General features: G+C 39.4%; 1 protein-coding gene across 1 annotated transcript in view; it reads right to left on the bottom strand.

Moving 5' to 3' along the window:
- TMC1 (transmembrane channel like 1) overlaps nucleotides 1-18,005 on the bottom strand; it is a 539,504-nt gene that overhangs the window by 53,051 nt on the left and 468,448 nt on the right. Inside the window, exon 12 of the mRNA XM_062208413.1 lies at nucleotides 1,490-1,632. Within this exon, the coding sequence (XP_062064397.1) occupies nucleotides 1,490-1,632 (143 nt within the window). The remainder of the gene's footprint in view (nucleotides 1-1,489; nucleotides 1,633-18,005) is intronic.

Raw genomic sequence — 18,005 nt, 5'->3', positions numbered from 1 at the left:
ATGATATCAGGTGACCTCAATAACAGAAATGGTACCTCTGACCTTAGTCCAAGCAAAGTAATATGTTCAGAAGTCTAGAAGATGTCTCAAATTTACGGAATGTATTAGTACTTTATCAGATGGGCAGATACTTTAAGTCTGGGATCTCATTACAGTTACACAGGTGCATGAGTATTTTGGATATGGTGGTCTCCAACAAGGCTTTTTTCCAAGCCCTGAAATAGGTTGCAAACTAAATATGAGAGTTTTTTCTGGAGGATCAGTAAGTGAGGCAGGGACAAGACACAAAGCATATCTGAGACTACTCAAGAAAGTTCCTGCTTCCAGTGACTGCATGCTTTATCTCACTTAGACCCTCAGGCAGGCAACCTTCCGCAATGAGGCAAGGGTCTCCCCTTGTCATGGTCAAATAAATGATGCAGACACTTGATATGTTTCAACTCTTCCTAGGCTAGTTCAGAAAACTGGCTAAATGATTGTTTCATAGCCTCAATAACAGTGCTAAATTTCTGCAATATCTTTAAGTGGAGTATTATAAATATATTTCAGGCAAGGAGGGAAAATTGAACCGCAATTTTACCATTTCCCCAATGAAATCCTTCCATATACTCTAATAAATCCTTTCCCAAGAAAAACCGCAATTATACAGTCTATCATTACTGTCTTATTGGGGGCCATTTGTTCTTGCTGTCTCACACAGCTAGCACTTTTTGGATGAGTGATTATTCTGATTTTTTAAAATATGAATAGAAAACAACAGAATCTGTGTATTGAGCTGATCTTGCAAGCTGCAAACCTCCGTGCATGTGAAAGAGGGGGTCAGCAGCTATTCTTCCAACTTGCTGGCAACATTGATTCCCACCTTGAAGTACCAAAAGGTATGTTTTAAAAATATGTTTAGAGGTAACCATTTAAGACTCTGGTTAACATGCTGTGTCTTTTGTCAGAGTGACCAGGTTCAATTCGCAGCTCCAGTTCCTGATTTACAATTTCATGCTACTGAAGATTCTGGAAGACAGTAGATGATGGCTCCAGAAATTAAGTTCCTGCATCCATGTGAGAGATCTGGATTGAGTTCCCAGCTCCTAGCTTTAGCCCAGCCCAGCCCTTGCCATTGCAGGCATTTAGGGAGTGAACTAGTCAAAGGGGGCTCTAAAACCTCTCCTTCTCTCTCAAATAATATAACTATATATATATATATATATATATAAGTTTATATACACACACACATAACACACACACATTTAAAACATGAGAAAGGCCTGCAACCATCAGTCTGACCAATAAAATGACCAAAGCCCTTTGTCTGTATTCAGCCCTTTTGTTTTGAGGATGTAACAGTCTAACATAAAAGTGTCAGTATTAAAATTAAATTTCATCTTTGCATCCTCTAAGAAATTGCAACAAAAGTATAGCCGATTCTCAAATTAATCCTCCCATTTGATTCCAGAAATCATTATTTGTTTCCCAAAAGACAAATGAAACTTACGCTTTGAGGACAACCAGAAAGCTGTATCCAATGCACATAATCCCCACCAGAAAATAGGAGAGCGGCAATCTGAAATTCAGCCATCCAATTGTTCGTTTATTGTCATAATAGCCATAAAAGAGGACGGAATATTGTGCCAAGCCCTGAAATCCAACAACAAAGCCGCTTAGCAGATGCTGTGAAGAGCAACTCAAAGGAAAACACCAACTTTTAAGATGAATAACGAAGTGACATTAATTATGAAACTTGGGTCGTGGCTCTGACATGAGCCCTATTGTTCTGTTCCATAAGTGAATTTTTCAGCTGCAACACTGATTGGCAGCTTCTTGGTTTATTGGAAATTCAGTAACTTCTAAACAGACAAAATGTTTGACCAAATATAGGCTTACTCGGCTGTGAAGCCATTACCATGAAATGTTCATTGACTTAAACATCAGAACACACTTCTTGGTGTCATTAGATTTACAATTTTAAGAACTTGCTTAATAGGAGGAAGATCTGAAATTTGCTTCTGCAAAGTGCTGTGGCAGGTTTCCATTTCCAGTCACCTGAGCCATAATGATATTTGTTCTCCTTAAACCACAGAGGCTATGTCTCAGCTCCCACTTAGCAAAATAAAGAGCAGGAAAGATGACACTGGAATCAATCTGCATAATTTTCTGTTCACCAAGACTACCACAGAATTCCTCCATAACAAGCACGCTTATTTGCGCATTAGATTGTCTTTCCTAAATGCTGTCTGCCAGGGTTGGCATTACTACCTCCCAAAGCCACCTGAATACCGCTTTTATGAAGAATGTTAGCATATTCTGATGTTGCTTCTTATAATATTATTAATCTTTCACACATTCACTGTGTTTTCCACACTTACCACTGAGGCATGGTTTCATTGCTACATACCCACTTAACTCCTCTCTGACTTCTCTCTGGCCATGGCTTAAAATGACCACATTTTGTGAAATTTGAAGGTAATAATCTGCCAATTTGTGGCTTCCTCCTGAGATCAGGTGAGTCACCCTCGATTTTTAGAAAATTCCTTTTGTTTCCTTTTATACTATTTATATGATCCTGAGACTCTGAAACCCACTACTGAAGAGAGGAAAAGTGGAGGGTGAGGTGAGGGACGCCTGGAGCAGGTAGAGAAGAGAATGCCTTGGATGCTAATTCTTAGAGAAAGAATTAAGAGAAGTGACCTAGAAGATTGCACTAAAGAAAGATCATGCCTAGCTCAAATTATGGTTCAATGAAATTAAAAAAAAAAACTATCAACTTCAAAATTTGTGGAAAATTTATTTTTTAACACTCTGGAAGAAGTAGCTAGGAATAAAATCTCCAGAAAACTCCAGAGGAGCCTGTGTGCTCAACCAGGGACAGGATAGGATGTGAAGCTTACAGGAAAATGGCCCATGTGCTCCACATCCCTGCACCACCCCTGCCTGTAGCTGCATCTCAGCTTGTGATGCTCAATTCACCCATGGTGGCTCATGCTATGTGTCAATCTGAGTGGTCTTGGTTTGCCAGATGCAACCAAGTGATGTGTCTGTGAAAGTGATCCTATATGAGATTAGCATTTGAATTTCCAGTGTGGTTGGGCACCATCCAAATCATTGAGCTACTAAACAGAATAGTAAGGAGGAATATATCTCTTTTCTTCCAGACCCTCTTGGGGTAGGACATCACAGCTCGTTTGTTCCAGCCACCAGACACAGGCTTACATCACTGACTTTCCTGGTGCTCAGAACTTCAGACTCAGACTTCATCATATCCCTGGCTTCCCTGGGTCTCCAACTTACAGACAGCAGCAATGGGATGTCTTAGCTTCCATAATTCCATGAGCCAATTCCTCAAAATCTCTCTCTCTCTTCTCTCTCTCTCTCTTTCCCCCACTTCTTGCTCTCTCATAAATATAGTATATATATACAAACAGAGAGGGATAGATACATATACATATATAATATATAATACAAAGTATTATATTTATATATCTTATATAATAAATCTGTTCTTTATATTTATTTATAAATTATATAATAGAATTTACATGTGTAACAACCATACACAAATTCTGTAAATTTTCCAAATATTATATGCATACATATACTATATGTCCTATTGGCTATGTTTCTCTGGAAAATTCTGACTAATACGCAATCCAAAACAAAAAATGGTGCTAAACAACCAGGGGAAGCTTCAAACAGTGGGAACAACAGGCAGGCCAATCTCATTCCAGAATAAAGAACCAGATAGATTCTGTTTGGATTGGCCAACTTTCTCCATCCCAGGAGAAAATGCTTTGGTGGGATTTCCCAGTTTCTAGTTTGATAGTATAATCTTGTTTCTTATGCATCTAGTTGGGGTCTCCACTTCCGCTCAGTTGTATTATAGCCACATCCAATCTTCTTCTACTCTTTCTTAACTTTCATGCAGGTCCCTCTGTCCCAGCATGGCAATAACAAAACCTCACCGGTTAAAAGTTATGAGATGGTTTGGATATGCTTTGAGTGTACCTCCCAAAGGTTCATGTGCTGTAATCTTGGTCCCCAATGCAGTAATGTTGAGAGGTACAGGAACTTTTAAGAGTAGGACCTAGAGGGAGATCATCAGGTCATTGGGGTCATCATCTTCAGCAGAGATTAACGTAGTTTTATGGAATCCTACTTAGTTCCCACAAAGAGTGAGTTGCTATAAAAATGCTGAGCCTCAGCCCTGAGCCTCTATGGCATCCTGTCTCATCATGTAATCTCTTTTGCACACATTACTACCATTGTGATGCCATCTGTCATCCCTCACCAGAGGCTAAGCAATGAAACCACCCAATCGTGGAACTTCAGCCTCCAAAACCATGAGTTAAGCAAATCTCTTTTTTTATAAACTATCCAGCTTAAGGTATTTTGTTATGGCAACATAAATCAAAGAGAAGTTATACCCTGAATTGTTTATTATTCTTTTCCCAATGAACAACACATATAATTTTCCAAACCTCTCTGTTTTTCAGAGCAAAGACTCTTTAACCCATTTACTTGCCACAATCCTGATATATGGTGATAACGGTTGCAGTAATATAAATTAATAAATTTGGATAACTATTGAGCACTTTCTAAGTACTTTACTTCAAATCACAGAATCATCACAAGAACCCTATGATGTTACTACCGCCAGGGGTCATCCTTCTCCCTGACCTTTGATGTTTCTTTCCATGTGGAAAAGAGACATAAATGTAATACTCTCAATCATTTTCTGCTGTCTCACTCCAGCTGGAGGGGAGAGAAACTAACCTGATAGTAGAGCACAGATGAGGAAGTGAGGATCTCTCTTTCTCCTTTTAAAGAGCCCTTGCTGTGCTGTGCCTCTGTACAGGGAGTCCTGTCCTGGTAGAAAGATCTGGTTGTTAAGTTCATGAAGAGATGTCACATTCTTTAATGTCCACTTAACAGTAATAAAGGGACATGTTGATCTCTGTCTTCCCCTGTGTTTAAATTTTGGCTAGCTTACAATCTGTTTAGACAAGGAAGGCGTTATTTATCGGGATCACCCCAACCCAACCCATAATACGTACACAATGATTTGATAGCTACCATCCCTATATCTACTTTACAGATCAAGAAACTGAGCCTTAGGGATGTTAAGTAATTTGCTCAAGTTCACACAGCTTGTAAAAGACAGAGTCTGAACTTGAACTGTGTCTGTACAATTCAAATCCCATATACTTCATCACTGTGCTTTACTGCTTCTCTTGTGCTTTCTTTATCTCCCAAGGTTTTTATCTTGTTAGTGCCACACCTTCCAGCAAAAGAAAGAAGTTAAAAACCCTACGAACTCATGGACTTTGATCTCTACCCATGGGTTTCTCCCTGGTGGTGCCAGGGTCTCTTGAAAAGGATTCTGGACATGCCATTAGAAAAAATTTCATAAGGCCTCGTCACCATATCCATAATTGGTAAAACATGCATTTTCTCTAACTCATTTTTACAGTACTAGAATTAAAAGTCACCCCTTAAAGAGCATGGAAGGAGAAAAGAGATGCATAGTGAGCATCTGGCATGCCTCTTACGTTAGCACAACATCTACTGGGGGCAGCTAGCTCATCTGGGATCTGTACCATTCAACATATGTTCAAGGGCTGCTGTTTCATAAATATTAGATCAGAACCAAAGCAGAAAAGGGTTTTGGGTTTTTTGGGGGAGGGGAATTCTGATAATCTCACAAACATTTGTCCCACTTGCCTATTTGTTATATACAATGAAATGTGTAAATGAAGTGTGTGAAGGGATCACCAAAGAGCACAATTTTAAAAAGCATTATCCAACCCATCTTACTAGCATGTTGAAGGGTAACTTTAAATAAATACAAGCTGAAAGGTTTAGAAGGGAAATGCCCTTCCCCCTTCCATCTAGAGGGCATGTGACACTCCGCACATCTTTCTCTTTCCCTTAAAACTATAGCAGCAGACATCTGGAAGTGACTAAAATAGCAATGACTCCTAGCCTAGCCAAGGTTCTATTCAGTTTCCATGTCAGCGCGCCCTGCTTTCCCTGTGGGAGCCCTCTCCCACCCCAAAATCTGACAGAGAAACCAGAGCCAGAGCCAAGTTTCGAATGAGCACAGAAAATTCCTATCCAGTTATAGGGTTCCATGCTTGTGTGTCATCTATTAAAACTCTATTTCTTTTCAAATGCTGCAGCTGGACTAGTCCATAGTCATTGACCCACTTCTAAAAGAAAGAAAATGTTTTGATTATGTGGTCATTACAATCAACCCATGCATTTATTTATCTAATTGACACTTATAGAGAACTTAACTATTTACTAATACTATGCATGCATGGAATGAGACTAGATTATAGAAGACTTCAAAAGAGTTACAAATTCAAAATATCCATTTCAAAAGTACTCATTCCCAGAAATTATATTATAACTCCATCCCTTTGGGATTTCTCATGATTACCAACAAATACAGTGAAAGATAACACTCTATCCCCAGGATAGTAAATGAGTTTCTTGATCTTTAGCAACTCTTTTTAATTTGTAGTAACTGTCATACTATTATTTTGGGGAAAATCATCAAGTCAAAACCAGTGGAAAAAGAAAATACAGTTTATGAAGTATGTCCATTGAGTGCACGTGATGGGGATGTAGTACCCTAGAAGTCAAGTCAGGATATACAATGATACTTCAAAAAGCTTGTGGGAAGATAGAATTAAAAGATGAGGTTTTTCTGGTGTGAGATTCAAATAAAATTTTTTTAATAATGTGCATTTCCTCCTTTTTGAAGATACCTTGTACATATGGATTTCAAAGCTTTTTTTGTTTTTTTTTGTTTTTTTTTTTTTTTTTTTTTAATTAAACTTTTATTTAATGAATATAAATTTCCAAAGTATAGCTTATGGGTTACAATGGCTTCCCCCCTCCCATAACTTCCCTCCCGCCCGCTACCCTCCCCTTTCCCGCTCCCTTTCCCCTTCCATTCATGTAAAGATTCATTTTCAATTCTCTTTGTATACAGAAGATCAGTTTAGTATATATTAGGTAAAGATTTCAACTTTTTGCCCATATAGCAACATCAAGTGAAAAAACTACCATTGGATTACTAATTATAGCATTAAATAGCAATGTACAGCACATTAAAGACAGAGATCCTACATAATTTTTTTTTTTTCAAATTAATTAATTTTCTATGCCATTTCCATTTTAACACCAGGTTGTTTTTTTTTTTTTTCATTTCCAATTCTCTTTATATACAGAAGATCACTTCAGTATATAATTAGCAAAGACCTCATCAGTCTGCGCCCACACAGAAACGCAAAGTATAAAAATACCGTTTCAGTACCAGTCATAGCATCACTTGGCTTTAGACGACACATTAGGGACAGATCCCACATGGGGTGTAAGTACACAGTGACTCCTGTTGCTGATTTAACAATTTGACACTCCTGTTCATGGCGTCAGTAATCTCCCTAGGCTCTAGTCATGAGTTGCCAGGGCTATGGAAGCCTTTAGAGTTCGCTGACTTTGATCTTATTCCGATAGGGTCATAGTCAAAGTGGAGGTTCTCTCCTCCCTTCGGAGAAGGGTACCTCCTTCTTTGATGGCCCCGTTCTTTCCACTGGGATCTCACTCACAGAGATCATTCATTTAGGTCTTTTTTTTTTTTTTTTTTTCCATGATATCTTGGCTTTCCATGCCTGCTATACTCTCATGGGCTCTTCAGCCAGATCTGAATGCCTTGAGGGCTGATTCTGAGGCCAGAGTGTTGTTTAGGACATCTGCCATCCTATGAGTCTGCTGTGTATCCCACTTCCCATGTTGGATCTTTCTCTCCCTTTTTGTTTCTATCAGTTAGTATTAGCAGATACTTGTCTTGTTTGTGTGATCTCTTTGAGTCTTAGACCTATCAGAGCTATCAATTGTGAGCTGAAATTGGTCACTTGGACTAGTGCGATGGCATTGGTACATGCCATCTTGATGGAATTGTGTTGGAATCCCCTGGCACGTTTCTAACTCCACCATTTGCGGCCAGTCCGATTGAGCATGTTCCAAATTGTTCATCTCCTCCCTCTCTTTTTCCACTCTTAGATTTAACAGGGATCACTTTTCAGTTAAAATTTAAACACCTAAGAATAATTGTGTGTTAATTACTGAGTTCAACCAATAGTACTAGAACAACAACAATAACAACAAATACTAAAATGGATAAAGTATTACATTGTACATCTAAAGTCAGGACAGGAGCTGATCAGTTCATTGTTGCTTATAGTGTCCATTTCACTTAACAGGTTTCCCCTTTGGCACTCAGTTGTCACCGATCAGGGAAAACAAATGATATTTTTCTCTTTGGGTCTGGCTTAATTCACTCAGCATGATGTTTTCCAGATTGCTCCATCTTGTTGCAAATGACTGGGTTTCGTTGTTTCTTACTGCTGTATAGTATTCTATGGAGTACATGTCCCATAATTTCTTTATCCAGTCTACTGTTGATGGGCATTTGGGTTGGTTCCAGGTCTTAGCTATTGTGAATTGAGCTGCAATAAACATTAATGTGCAGATGGCTTTTTTATTAGCCAAATTAATTTCCTTTGGGTAAATTCCAAGGAGTGGGATGGCTGGGTTGTATGGTAGGGTTATGTTCAGGTTTCTGAGGAATCTCCAGACAGACTTCCATAGTGGCTTAACCAGTTTGCATTCCCACCAACAGTGGGTTAGTGTCCCTTTTTCCCCACATCCTCTCCAGCATCTGTTGTTGGTAGATTTCTGAATGTGAGCCATTCTCACCGGGGTGAGGTGGAACCTCATTGTGGTTTTGATTTGCATTTCTCTGATTGCTAGTGATCTTGAACATTTTTTCATGTGTCTGTTGGCCATTTGTATTTCCTCTTTCGAAAAATGTCTATTGAGGTCCTTGGCCCATCTCTTTAGTGGGTTGTTTGTTTTGTTGTTGTGGATTTTCTTGATTTCTTTGTAGATTCTGGTTATCAATCCTTTATCTGTAGTATAGTTTGCGAATATTTTTTCCCATTCTGTTGGTTGCCTCTTCACTTTCCTGACTGTTTCTTTTGAAGTACAGAAACTTCTCAATTTGATGCAATCCCAAATGTTAATTTTGGTTTTGACTGCCTGTGCTGTTGGAGTATTTTCCAGGAAGTCTTTGCCTGTGCCTATATCTTGCAGGGTTTCTCCAATGCTCTCTAATAATTTGATGGTTTCGGGTCGTAGATTTAAGTCTTTAATCCATGTTGAGTGGATTTTTGTGTAAGGTGATAGGTATGGGTCTTGCTTCAAGCTTCTGCACGTGGAAATCCAATTTTCCCAGCACCATTTATTGAATAGACTGTCCTTATTCCAGGGATTAGATTTGGATCTTTGGTCAAATATAAGTTGGCTGTAGATGTTTGGATTGATTTCTGGTGTTTCTATTCTGTTCCATTGGTCTATCCATCTGTTTCTGTACCAGTACCATGCTGTTTTGATAACAACTGCCCTGTAGTATGTCCTGAAATCAGGTATTGTGATGCCTCCGGCTTTGTTTTTGTTGTACAGGATTGCTTTGGCTATTCGAGGTCTTCTGTGTCTCCATATGAATTTCAGCATCGTTTTTTCTAGGTCTGAGAAGAAGGTCTTCGGGATCTTAATGGGTATTGCATTGAATGTATAAATTGCTTTTGGGAGAATAGACATTTTGATGATATTGATTCTTCCAATCCATGAGCATGGAAGATTTCTCCATTTTTTGGTATCCTCTTCTATTTCTTTCTTTAAGGTTTTGTAGTTTTCATCGTAGAGATCTTTAACGTCTTTGGTTAAGTTTATTCCAAGATATTTGATTGTTTTTGTAGCTATTGTGAATGGGATTGATTTTAGAAGTTCTTCCTCAGCCGTGGCATTGCCTGTGTATACAAAGGCTGTTGATTTTTGTGGATTGATTTTATATCCTGCTACTTTGCCAAACTCTTTGATGAGTTCCAGCAGTCTCTTAGTAGAGTTCTTTGGGTCCCCTAAATAAAGAATCATATCATCTGCAAAGAGGGATAGTTTGAGTTCGTCCTTCCCGATTTGTATCCCTTTAATTTCTTTTTCTTGCCTAATAGCTCTGGCCAAAACTTCCAGAACTATATTGAATAGCAGTGGTGAGAGAGGGCATCCCTGTCTGGTACCAGATTTCAGTGGAAATGCTTCCAACTTTTCCCCATTCAATAGGATGTTGGCCGTGGGTTTTTCATATATTGCTTTGATTGTATTGAGGAATGTTCCTTCCATACCCAGTTTGCTTAGAGTTTTCATCATGAAAGGGTGTTGTATTTTATCAAATGCTTTCTCTGCGTCTATTGAGAGAATCATATGGTTTTTCTTCTGCAGTCTGTTAATGTAGTGTATTACGTTGATTGTTTTGCGAATGTTGAACCATCCCTGCATACCGGGGATGAATCCCACTTGGTCTGGGTGGATGATCTTTCTGATGTGTTGTTGCATTCTATTGGCCAGAATTTTATTGAGTATTTTTGCATCTATGTTCATCAGGGATATTGGTCTGTAATTCTCTTTCAATGTTGCGTCTCTTTCTGGCTTAGGAATTAAGGTGATGGTGGCTTCATAGAAAGAATTTGGGAGGATTCCCTCTTTTTCGATTGCTCTGAATAGTTTGAGAAGAATTGGAGTTAGTTCTTCTCTAAATGCCTGGTAGAACTCAGCAGTGAATCCATCTGGCCCTGGGCTTTTCTTTGTTGGGAGGGCCTTTATTACTGTTTCAATTTCTGTGTCAGTTATTGGTCTGTTTAGGTTTTCTATGTCTTCCTGGCTCAATTTAGGGAGGTTGTATGTGTCCAAGAATCTGTCCATTTCTGATAGATTTCCCTGTTTGCTGGCATACAAGTCCTTGTAGTAATTTCTGATGATTCTTTTTATTTCTGTGGCGTCTGTTGTTACGTTTCCCATTTCATCTCTGATCCTATTGATTTGGGTCTTTTCTCTTCTTTTTTTAGTTAGTTGGGCCAATGGGGTGTCAATTTTGTTTATTTTTTCAAAAAACCAGCTCCTCGTTTGGCTGATTTTTTGTAATGTTTTTTTGGATTCAATCCTGTTGATTTCTTCTCTGATTTTAATTATTTCTCTTCTCCTACTGGGTTTGGGTTTGGCTTGCTGCAGATTTTCTAGATCCTTGAGATGACTTGAAAGCTCATCTATTTGGTGCCTTTCCAATTTCTTGATGTAGGCACCTATTGATATAAACTTTCCTCTTAACACTGCTTTTGTTGTATCCCATAGGTTTTGGTATGTTGTGCTGTTATCCTCATTTACTTCCAGAAAATTTTTGATTTCTCTTTTAATTTCTTCTATGACCCATTGTTCATTCAGGAGCATGTTGTTCAATCTCCATGTGTTTGCACGTGCTCTAGGGATTCCTGAGTTGCCAATTTCCAATTTCATTCCTTTGTGGTCTGAGAAGCTGCATGGTATGATTCTAATTCTTTTGAATTTGCTGAGACTTGCTTTATGGCCTAGTATGTGGTCAATCCTAGAGAGGGTTCCATGTACTGCTGAGAAGAATGTAAAGTCCTTAGATGTAGGATGAAATGTTCTGTAGATATCTGTTAGATCCATTTGGGCTATAGTGTCATTTAAATCTACTGTCTCCTTGTTGATCTTCTGTCCTGTTGATCTGTCTATCTCTGAGAGTGGAGTATTGAAGTCCCCCAGTACTATTGTATTGGGGTCTAAGTCTCCCTTTAAGTCCCTTAACAAGTCTTTTAAATAAGCTGGTGCCCTATGATTAGGTGCATATATGTTGATAATCGTTATATCTTCCTGTTGAATGGATCCCTTAATCATTATATAGTGCCCCTCTTTGTCTCTCCTAACAGTTTTTGTGGTAAAGTTTATGTTGTCCGATATTAAGATGGCTACGCCCGCTCTCTTTTCATTTCTGTTGGCATGGTATATCTTTTTCCAGCCTTTCACTCTCAGCTTGTATGGATCATTGTTGGATAGATGGGTTTCTTGTAAGCAGCAAAAGGATGGGTTTTGTTCCTTAACCCAGTCAGCCAATCGGTGTCTTTTAACTGGACAGTTCAAGCCATTAACATTCAATGTGACTATTGAGAAGGAGTAACTTTGCCCTGCCATTTGCCAAAGATATTTTCTAATATCTGGTTTGAGATTCCTGTGATCTTTTGCTGTGAGGTTTCCTTCCTTTAACTTCTTTCATATTGGTGACCGTGTTTCTGTGTTTCTGTATGTAACACATCTTTAAGCATCTTTTGCAGGGCTGGACGAGTGGCGACAAATTCTTTCAATTTCTGTTTGCTGTGAAAGGTCTTAATTTCACCTTCATTCACAAATGAGAGCTTTGCAGGATATAATATTCTGGGCTGGCAGTTTTTCTCTCTTAGTACCTGGGCTATATCTCGCCATTCTCTCCTGGCTTGTAGGGTTTCTGATGAGAAATCAGCTGTAAGTCTAATTGGAGATCCTCTGAGAGTAATCTGGCGTTTCTCTCTTGCACATTTTAGGATCTTTTCTTTGTGTTTCACTGTGGTGAGTTTGATTACGACGTGTCGTGGTGAGGATCTCTTTTGATCATGTTTATTAGGGGTTCTCTGAGCTTCCTGTACTAGGATGTCTCTGTCCTTCTCCAAACTTGGGAAATTTTCTGCTAGTATCTCACTAAAAAGGCCTTCTAATCCTTTCTCCCTTTCCATGCCTTCAGGAACTCCTAGAACCCGAATGTTAGGTTTTTTAATAGTATCCTGTAGGTTCCTGACAGTATTTTTTAGATTTCTGATTTCTTCTTCTTTTCTTTGATTTGACTGTTTCCTTTCCTGTTCTCTGTCTTCTAATTCCGATATTCTCTCTTCTGCTTCACCCATTCTGTTTTTAAGGCTCTCTAATGTGTTTGCCATTTGATCTATTGTGTTCTTCATTTCATTGTGGTTTTTTGTCAGTATCGCGAATTCCTGCTCCATTAGTTTTTTCATTTCATTTTGATTCCTCCTTAATATTTCATTTTCACGGGAGAGATTTTCTATCTTGTCCATTAAGGATTTCTGTAGTTCAAGAATTTGTTTTTGAGAACTTCTTAATGTTCTTATCATAAATTTTTTGAAATCTGTATCTTTCATTTCTTCTATCTCATAATCTTCATAATCTTGCATTGGCGTGTCTTGTTCACTTGGGGGCGTCATAGTGCCTTCCCTGTCCTTGGTACCTCCGCTTCTATGTTTCTTGCTTGGCATGTTAGAGATAATTTGTGGTGTTTTTGTTTTTGTTTTTTTCTCTCGTTATACTATGCCTCTAAGTGAGCTGTCTGCTTTGTTGGAGCCTTAGGGGCTGTGATGGGTGTGGCCAGAGAGCTATGCTTGTTTCTTCAGGTTTAAGGCTGTGTAAAGAGCAACTCTCCCAGATTTCTCACTCACTTGCTCCTTGCTGGCTCGCTCTCTCTCTCTCTCTTTTTTTTTTTTTTTTGACTCAGTTGGGAGTGGGGTTGAGTGTAGTTGAAATCTGGCCTTTGTGAGTATTCGTTTGATCTACCCCTGGGACCATCCACAGAGATTATGCAGCCCTCAATGTGTTCTCCAGTTTCGCTAAAGATACTGAGTTTGGCTGAGCTTTACATATGTAAATTCGCAGTGTTCTTTGTTTTGCTTGGTGAGTGAAGGGAGAGGCCTCTGTTCCCCCTCCCCCCAATGTCTCGGACTTCTCAGGTCTTTGTCTTACCCTCCTCCTCCGTTCCCGCGCTGGCGAGATTCTGAGGCTCTGGCTCCTCTCTCGCCGCTGCCACTCGGCTCCTCTCGGTTGGTTTTCCACGCGGTGGGTTCCCTGTAAGTCCTCTGTGTCTCATCCACGAGATCCGGAAGCGTTTCCTCTGCAGTTTTTTTCTTGAGTCTTTTCCTGAGGCTACAGTAATTCCACTTTTATGAAAGTTTATTTTCCCAAACTAAGGCACACGTCCTCACTATCCGCCATCTTGGCTCCGCCCCTCAAAGCTTTTTTTGTAAAAAAATAATCAAATAAACCTTTTAATTCCATTTTCTTGTGTTCATTTTGAAGTACCCTCATATTTCAATTTGTAGCTGAGTTATTGGGCATTAATACTTCAGTATTAATGAAGGCTTCAAGGGTGGTTGAAAGATAGGGCATGATATCCCTTAACATCTATCTTGTAGAGTGGGACACAGGAGAGAAGCCATTTATGACAAGGCTAATAACCCTCAGAACAACACCACAACAGCAGCCAGCCCACAGACACCTGCTTTCTCCAGCTAGACCCATGAGGCTTCTTTCTTCTTTCTTCAACTAGGACCCACTTTGCTCACTTCTGAACTACCTTTCTCTTGCTGCAACCCTGATCTAGAGACATGAAATAGATGCTACATGGTTCTTAACAGAGAACATGTTGATTGTGAAGTGCCAGCTTGGCTAACTCTTGGTACACCATCTAGTTTTCAGTAGAGGGAATAGTGTTGCATTAAGGGGTGTAGATAGTGAACTCTCCCCTTCAAAAAGCTGTGAAATAGACTATTTCTTTTGGTACCCATTGTATCCCTCACTCTGCCTCCTGCCCAGATAGGAGACATTGCTATTGACTTTTTAAAAAAATTTTTTAAATTTTTTGACAGGCAGAGTGGATAGTGAGAGAGAGAGACAGAGAGAAAGGTCTTCCTTTTGCCATTGGTTCACCCTCCAATGGCCGCCGAGGCTGGCGTGTTGCGGCCGGCGTACCGCGCTGATCCGAAGGCAGGAGCCAGGTGTTTCTCCTGGTCTCCCATGTGGGTGCAGGACCCAAGCACTTGGGCCATCCTCCACTGCACTCCCGGGCCACAGCAGAGAGCTGGCCTGGAAGAGGGGCAACCGGGACAGAATCCGGCACCCCGACCGGGACTAGAACCCAGTGTGCCGGCGCTGCTAGGCGGAGAATTAACCTGTTGAGCTGCGGTGCCGGCCGCTATTGACTTCTTTTCACTGCCTTGTGAAGACAAGGTCTTTCCATCAGGATGCTTTCTTCCCATTTTCTTGTGCTCTCAAAAAATTGGAATTTTTCTGAGCTAAGTACCCTAAGTAGACATTTAAAGCAAGGAACATTTGTTAAACACCTACCATGTACTAGGCACAGGTGAGATTTTATGTACAAAATCTCATTTTTAAAAAAATATAAACCAGCCTTCTAAGAAGGTGCTAAAACTACTTTACGCATGGCAACTAAAAGGTTCACAGTGTTTGGTCTCATAGGGAATACATGGCAAGATTCAAACCCAGATCTGTCTGAGTCCCATAACTGAGTTCTTTTCACTATGCTACATGGCATTTTTAGATTCTTTGGCTTCTGTAAATAGTAGTTCTGTCTTCCTTTGGTGTCATGGCCTACAACTGACACTAAAGCTTTATGTCAATGCCCATTACACATCTCACTCCACTCGAATGTCCCATAGGAAACATGAATTTAACACATTAAAATTCCCCAAATCTGTTGTTTTTTTTTTTTTCTCTCCTGTTTCAGAAAATGGTTCAATCAACCCACCAAAGTCATGTTAACCAGAAATGTGGATATATTCATAGTCTTCCAATTATTACCAATAGCCCACATGCAGTTACTCACTAAGCCCTGTACCTTCTTCCTCACTGACGTATCTGACACTCAGCTCCTCTTTGCACTGCTGCCATTTGCTTGCCTCTCTGCCTCATTTTACGCCACATCCAACTTAGCTCATCTCACATTCAGGTTCTCCTGAATGGTTACTCTATTTCCCCATCCTGCTTAAAGCCCCATGGTGGTCTCCACTGCTTCTAGGACAAAGTCTAACTTTTCAGCAAAATGAATTTGTCCTGATCAGGCCCCTTTTGCATCTTGTTTAGATTTTGTGTGATTGGTTCATCTTTACTACCACTCTCTCCTCCTAAATACCAACTTGGTTGGATCACTCATAGAACCATTTCATGCCTCTATATTTTTGTACATGATAATCCCTCTGCTTGGAATACTGTTTCCAATGCCTTCCTCGTTTCAGAGTCTGGTCTATTTCTACTTTTTCTTTAAAACTACCCCAAGATGCAAGTGTTTGGAATAGCAGTTAAGATGCTAGTTGGTGGTGGTGGGAGTTGGTGTTGTTGCTGTGGCTTAACTCCCTTATGGGAGTGCTGGTTCAAGCTCTGGCTGCTCTGCTTTGGATTCAGCTTCCAGCCAATGTGTCTGGGAAGGCAGTACATGATGCCCTGAATACTTGCACTCCTAACAACCATATAAAAACCCAGGATGGAGTTTATAGTTCCTGGCTTCAGCCTGGTCCAGAGCTGGCTGTGTGGGAGCCATTTGAGAAGTCAAACAGTGAGTAGAGATCCCTCTGTTGTTCTTGATCTTGCTCTGCCTTTAAAATAAATTAATCTTTTGAAAAAAGGAAAAACAGATTCAAACGTCTTTTTTCTGTCTGTCCCAGTCCCAGTTATTGAAATCATTTGGGAGTGAACCACAGATGAGAGATTTCCATTTGTTTGTCTGCCTTTCAAATAAATTAGTATAAATAAGTTAAAACATTTTTGGGCTATTTCAAGGTACTTCCATAAAGCCTTTACTGACCTCTCAACTGGACCTGATTGTTACAGAGGAAAGAAATGCCACTCCTTTCTCTATATTTTACTCAAGTGCCCATAGCTCTACTAGCTGGAGTAATCCTGAGCCTTCTACTATCCCTTCACTCACTCCTCCTAAGGGAAGGTGTAGTGACTTCTCTGCCTGCTAGTTTGGAAATGAATTAATTGGTCTGGCCCAGCCAAACATGACTTTTGTCCTCTAGGAAATAGGCCAGGAAAATTGGCCCAATTTGGGTTCCATATGAGCAAGACCATTTGGCTAAAGGTCCTAGATTGGTCTTCCAATTTTGCCTGCAATAGCAATAAATGTGGAATTTTGGTGTCCATCTGTCTGTTCTTTCCAAATTATTCTGAAATCAAATGGGAAATCAAGTTATCATTTACTGGATCCTCTTGGGACTTCAGTAAAGTGAACTTCAGTAAACCACAACACTGAACCCCCCCCCCCCCCATCATTATGCTCCATGTGGCTGAGATATATATCTGTCAACTGGAGACTGTTCCATTGTTTGGCAATTGCTTCTTTGCACATCCAATTAGACCATAGTGTCCCTGTGGGTAAGGAATATATGTTTCTTTTATTTGTGTTCCCAGTATCTGACGTTCAATTTATGTTTGTAGAATGACTGGAAGAGCAAAGAAATTGCTTCTGGTAATGATGAGCAACCCGTGGTTAGGTTAACCTCCTCCAGATTGTCATCCAATCCATCCTTTTCTATTCTGCTCTCTACCACCCATTTTAATGAAATAGAGTAAATCATTCAAGACAGTAACATGATACTTATGTTCTGATTTAATGAATAAAAATGTCAAAAAAAAGAGTCTGAGAAACACTGTAGCTGGAATTACTGATTTTTTTCTACCAGCTTATTACCTAAAAGTCTCTAAAAATAAGATCATTTCAGTACTATAAAATGAGTTACTATGTATTTCTAGAGAAAAAAATAGTTTTGTTTCACAAGGTAAAAACAAAAGCATTATATTAGGGGGTTTGTTGATAATTTATTTTCCTTCTAGGCTTGCAATCTGCCCCTGATTCTTGAAAGCCATGCAGAGTGAAACCGTGAACTCATACACGCAATGGGAGGTGCGTGGTCATCTCCAGAGCCAGTCCTAGGTACTACTCTAGTATTATTTATTTTAAAAGGAAGTTTTGAAGAAATAACAACATTTAAAAGTAGAGAAAATATTGTGACTTCTTGGGAAAATTAAGTTCAGACTTTCAGTCCCATGTGAGCAGCATATATTTTATTTCAAATATTTGAGGTTAGTGAATATAATTAGTTTCAACTATAATTTACAAAAAACAAAGTCTTGGAGACACAGCATGCTAGCACATAGAATGAAGTTTTCACTGAATTGTTTTCAAATGTTTATAAATTTAAATAATCTAGTCACATCAGATGTATTAGAGTCATGATTTAGTGCTATACATTTGAATTATA

Source organism: Lepus europaeus, chromosome 12, assembly GCF_033115175.1.
Source record: "Lepus europaeus isolate LE1 chromosome 12, mLepTim1.pri, whole genome shotgun sequence".
Classification (NCBI taxonomy): Eukaryota; Metazoa; Chordata; class Mammalia; order Lagomorpha; family Leporidae; genus Lepus; species Lepus europaeus.
The sequence above is the reverse complement of the archived record's forward strand: the minus strand, read 5'-3'. Positions and strand labels throughout refer to the sequence as shown.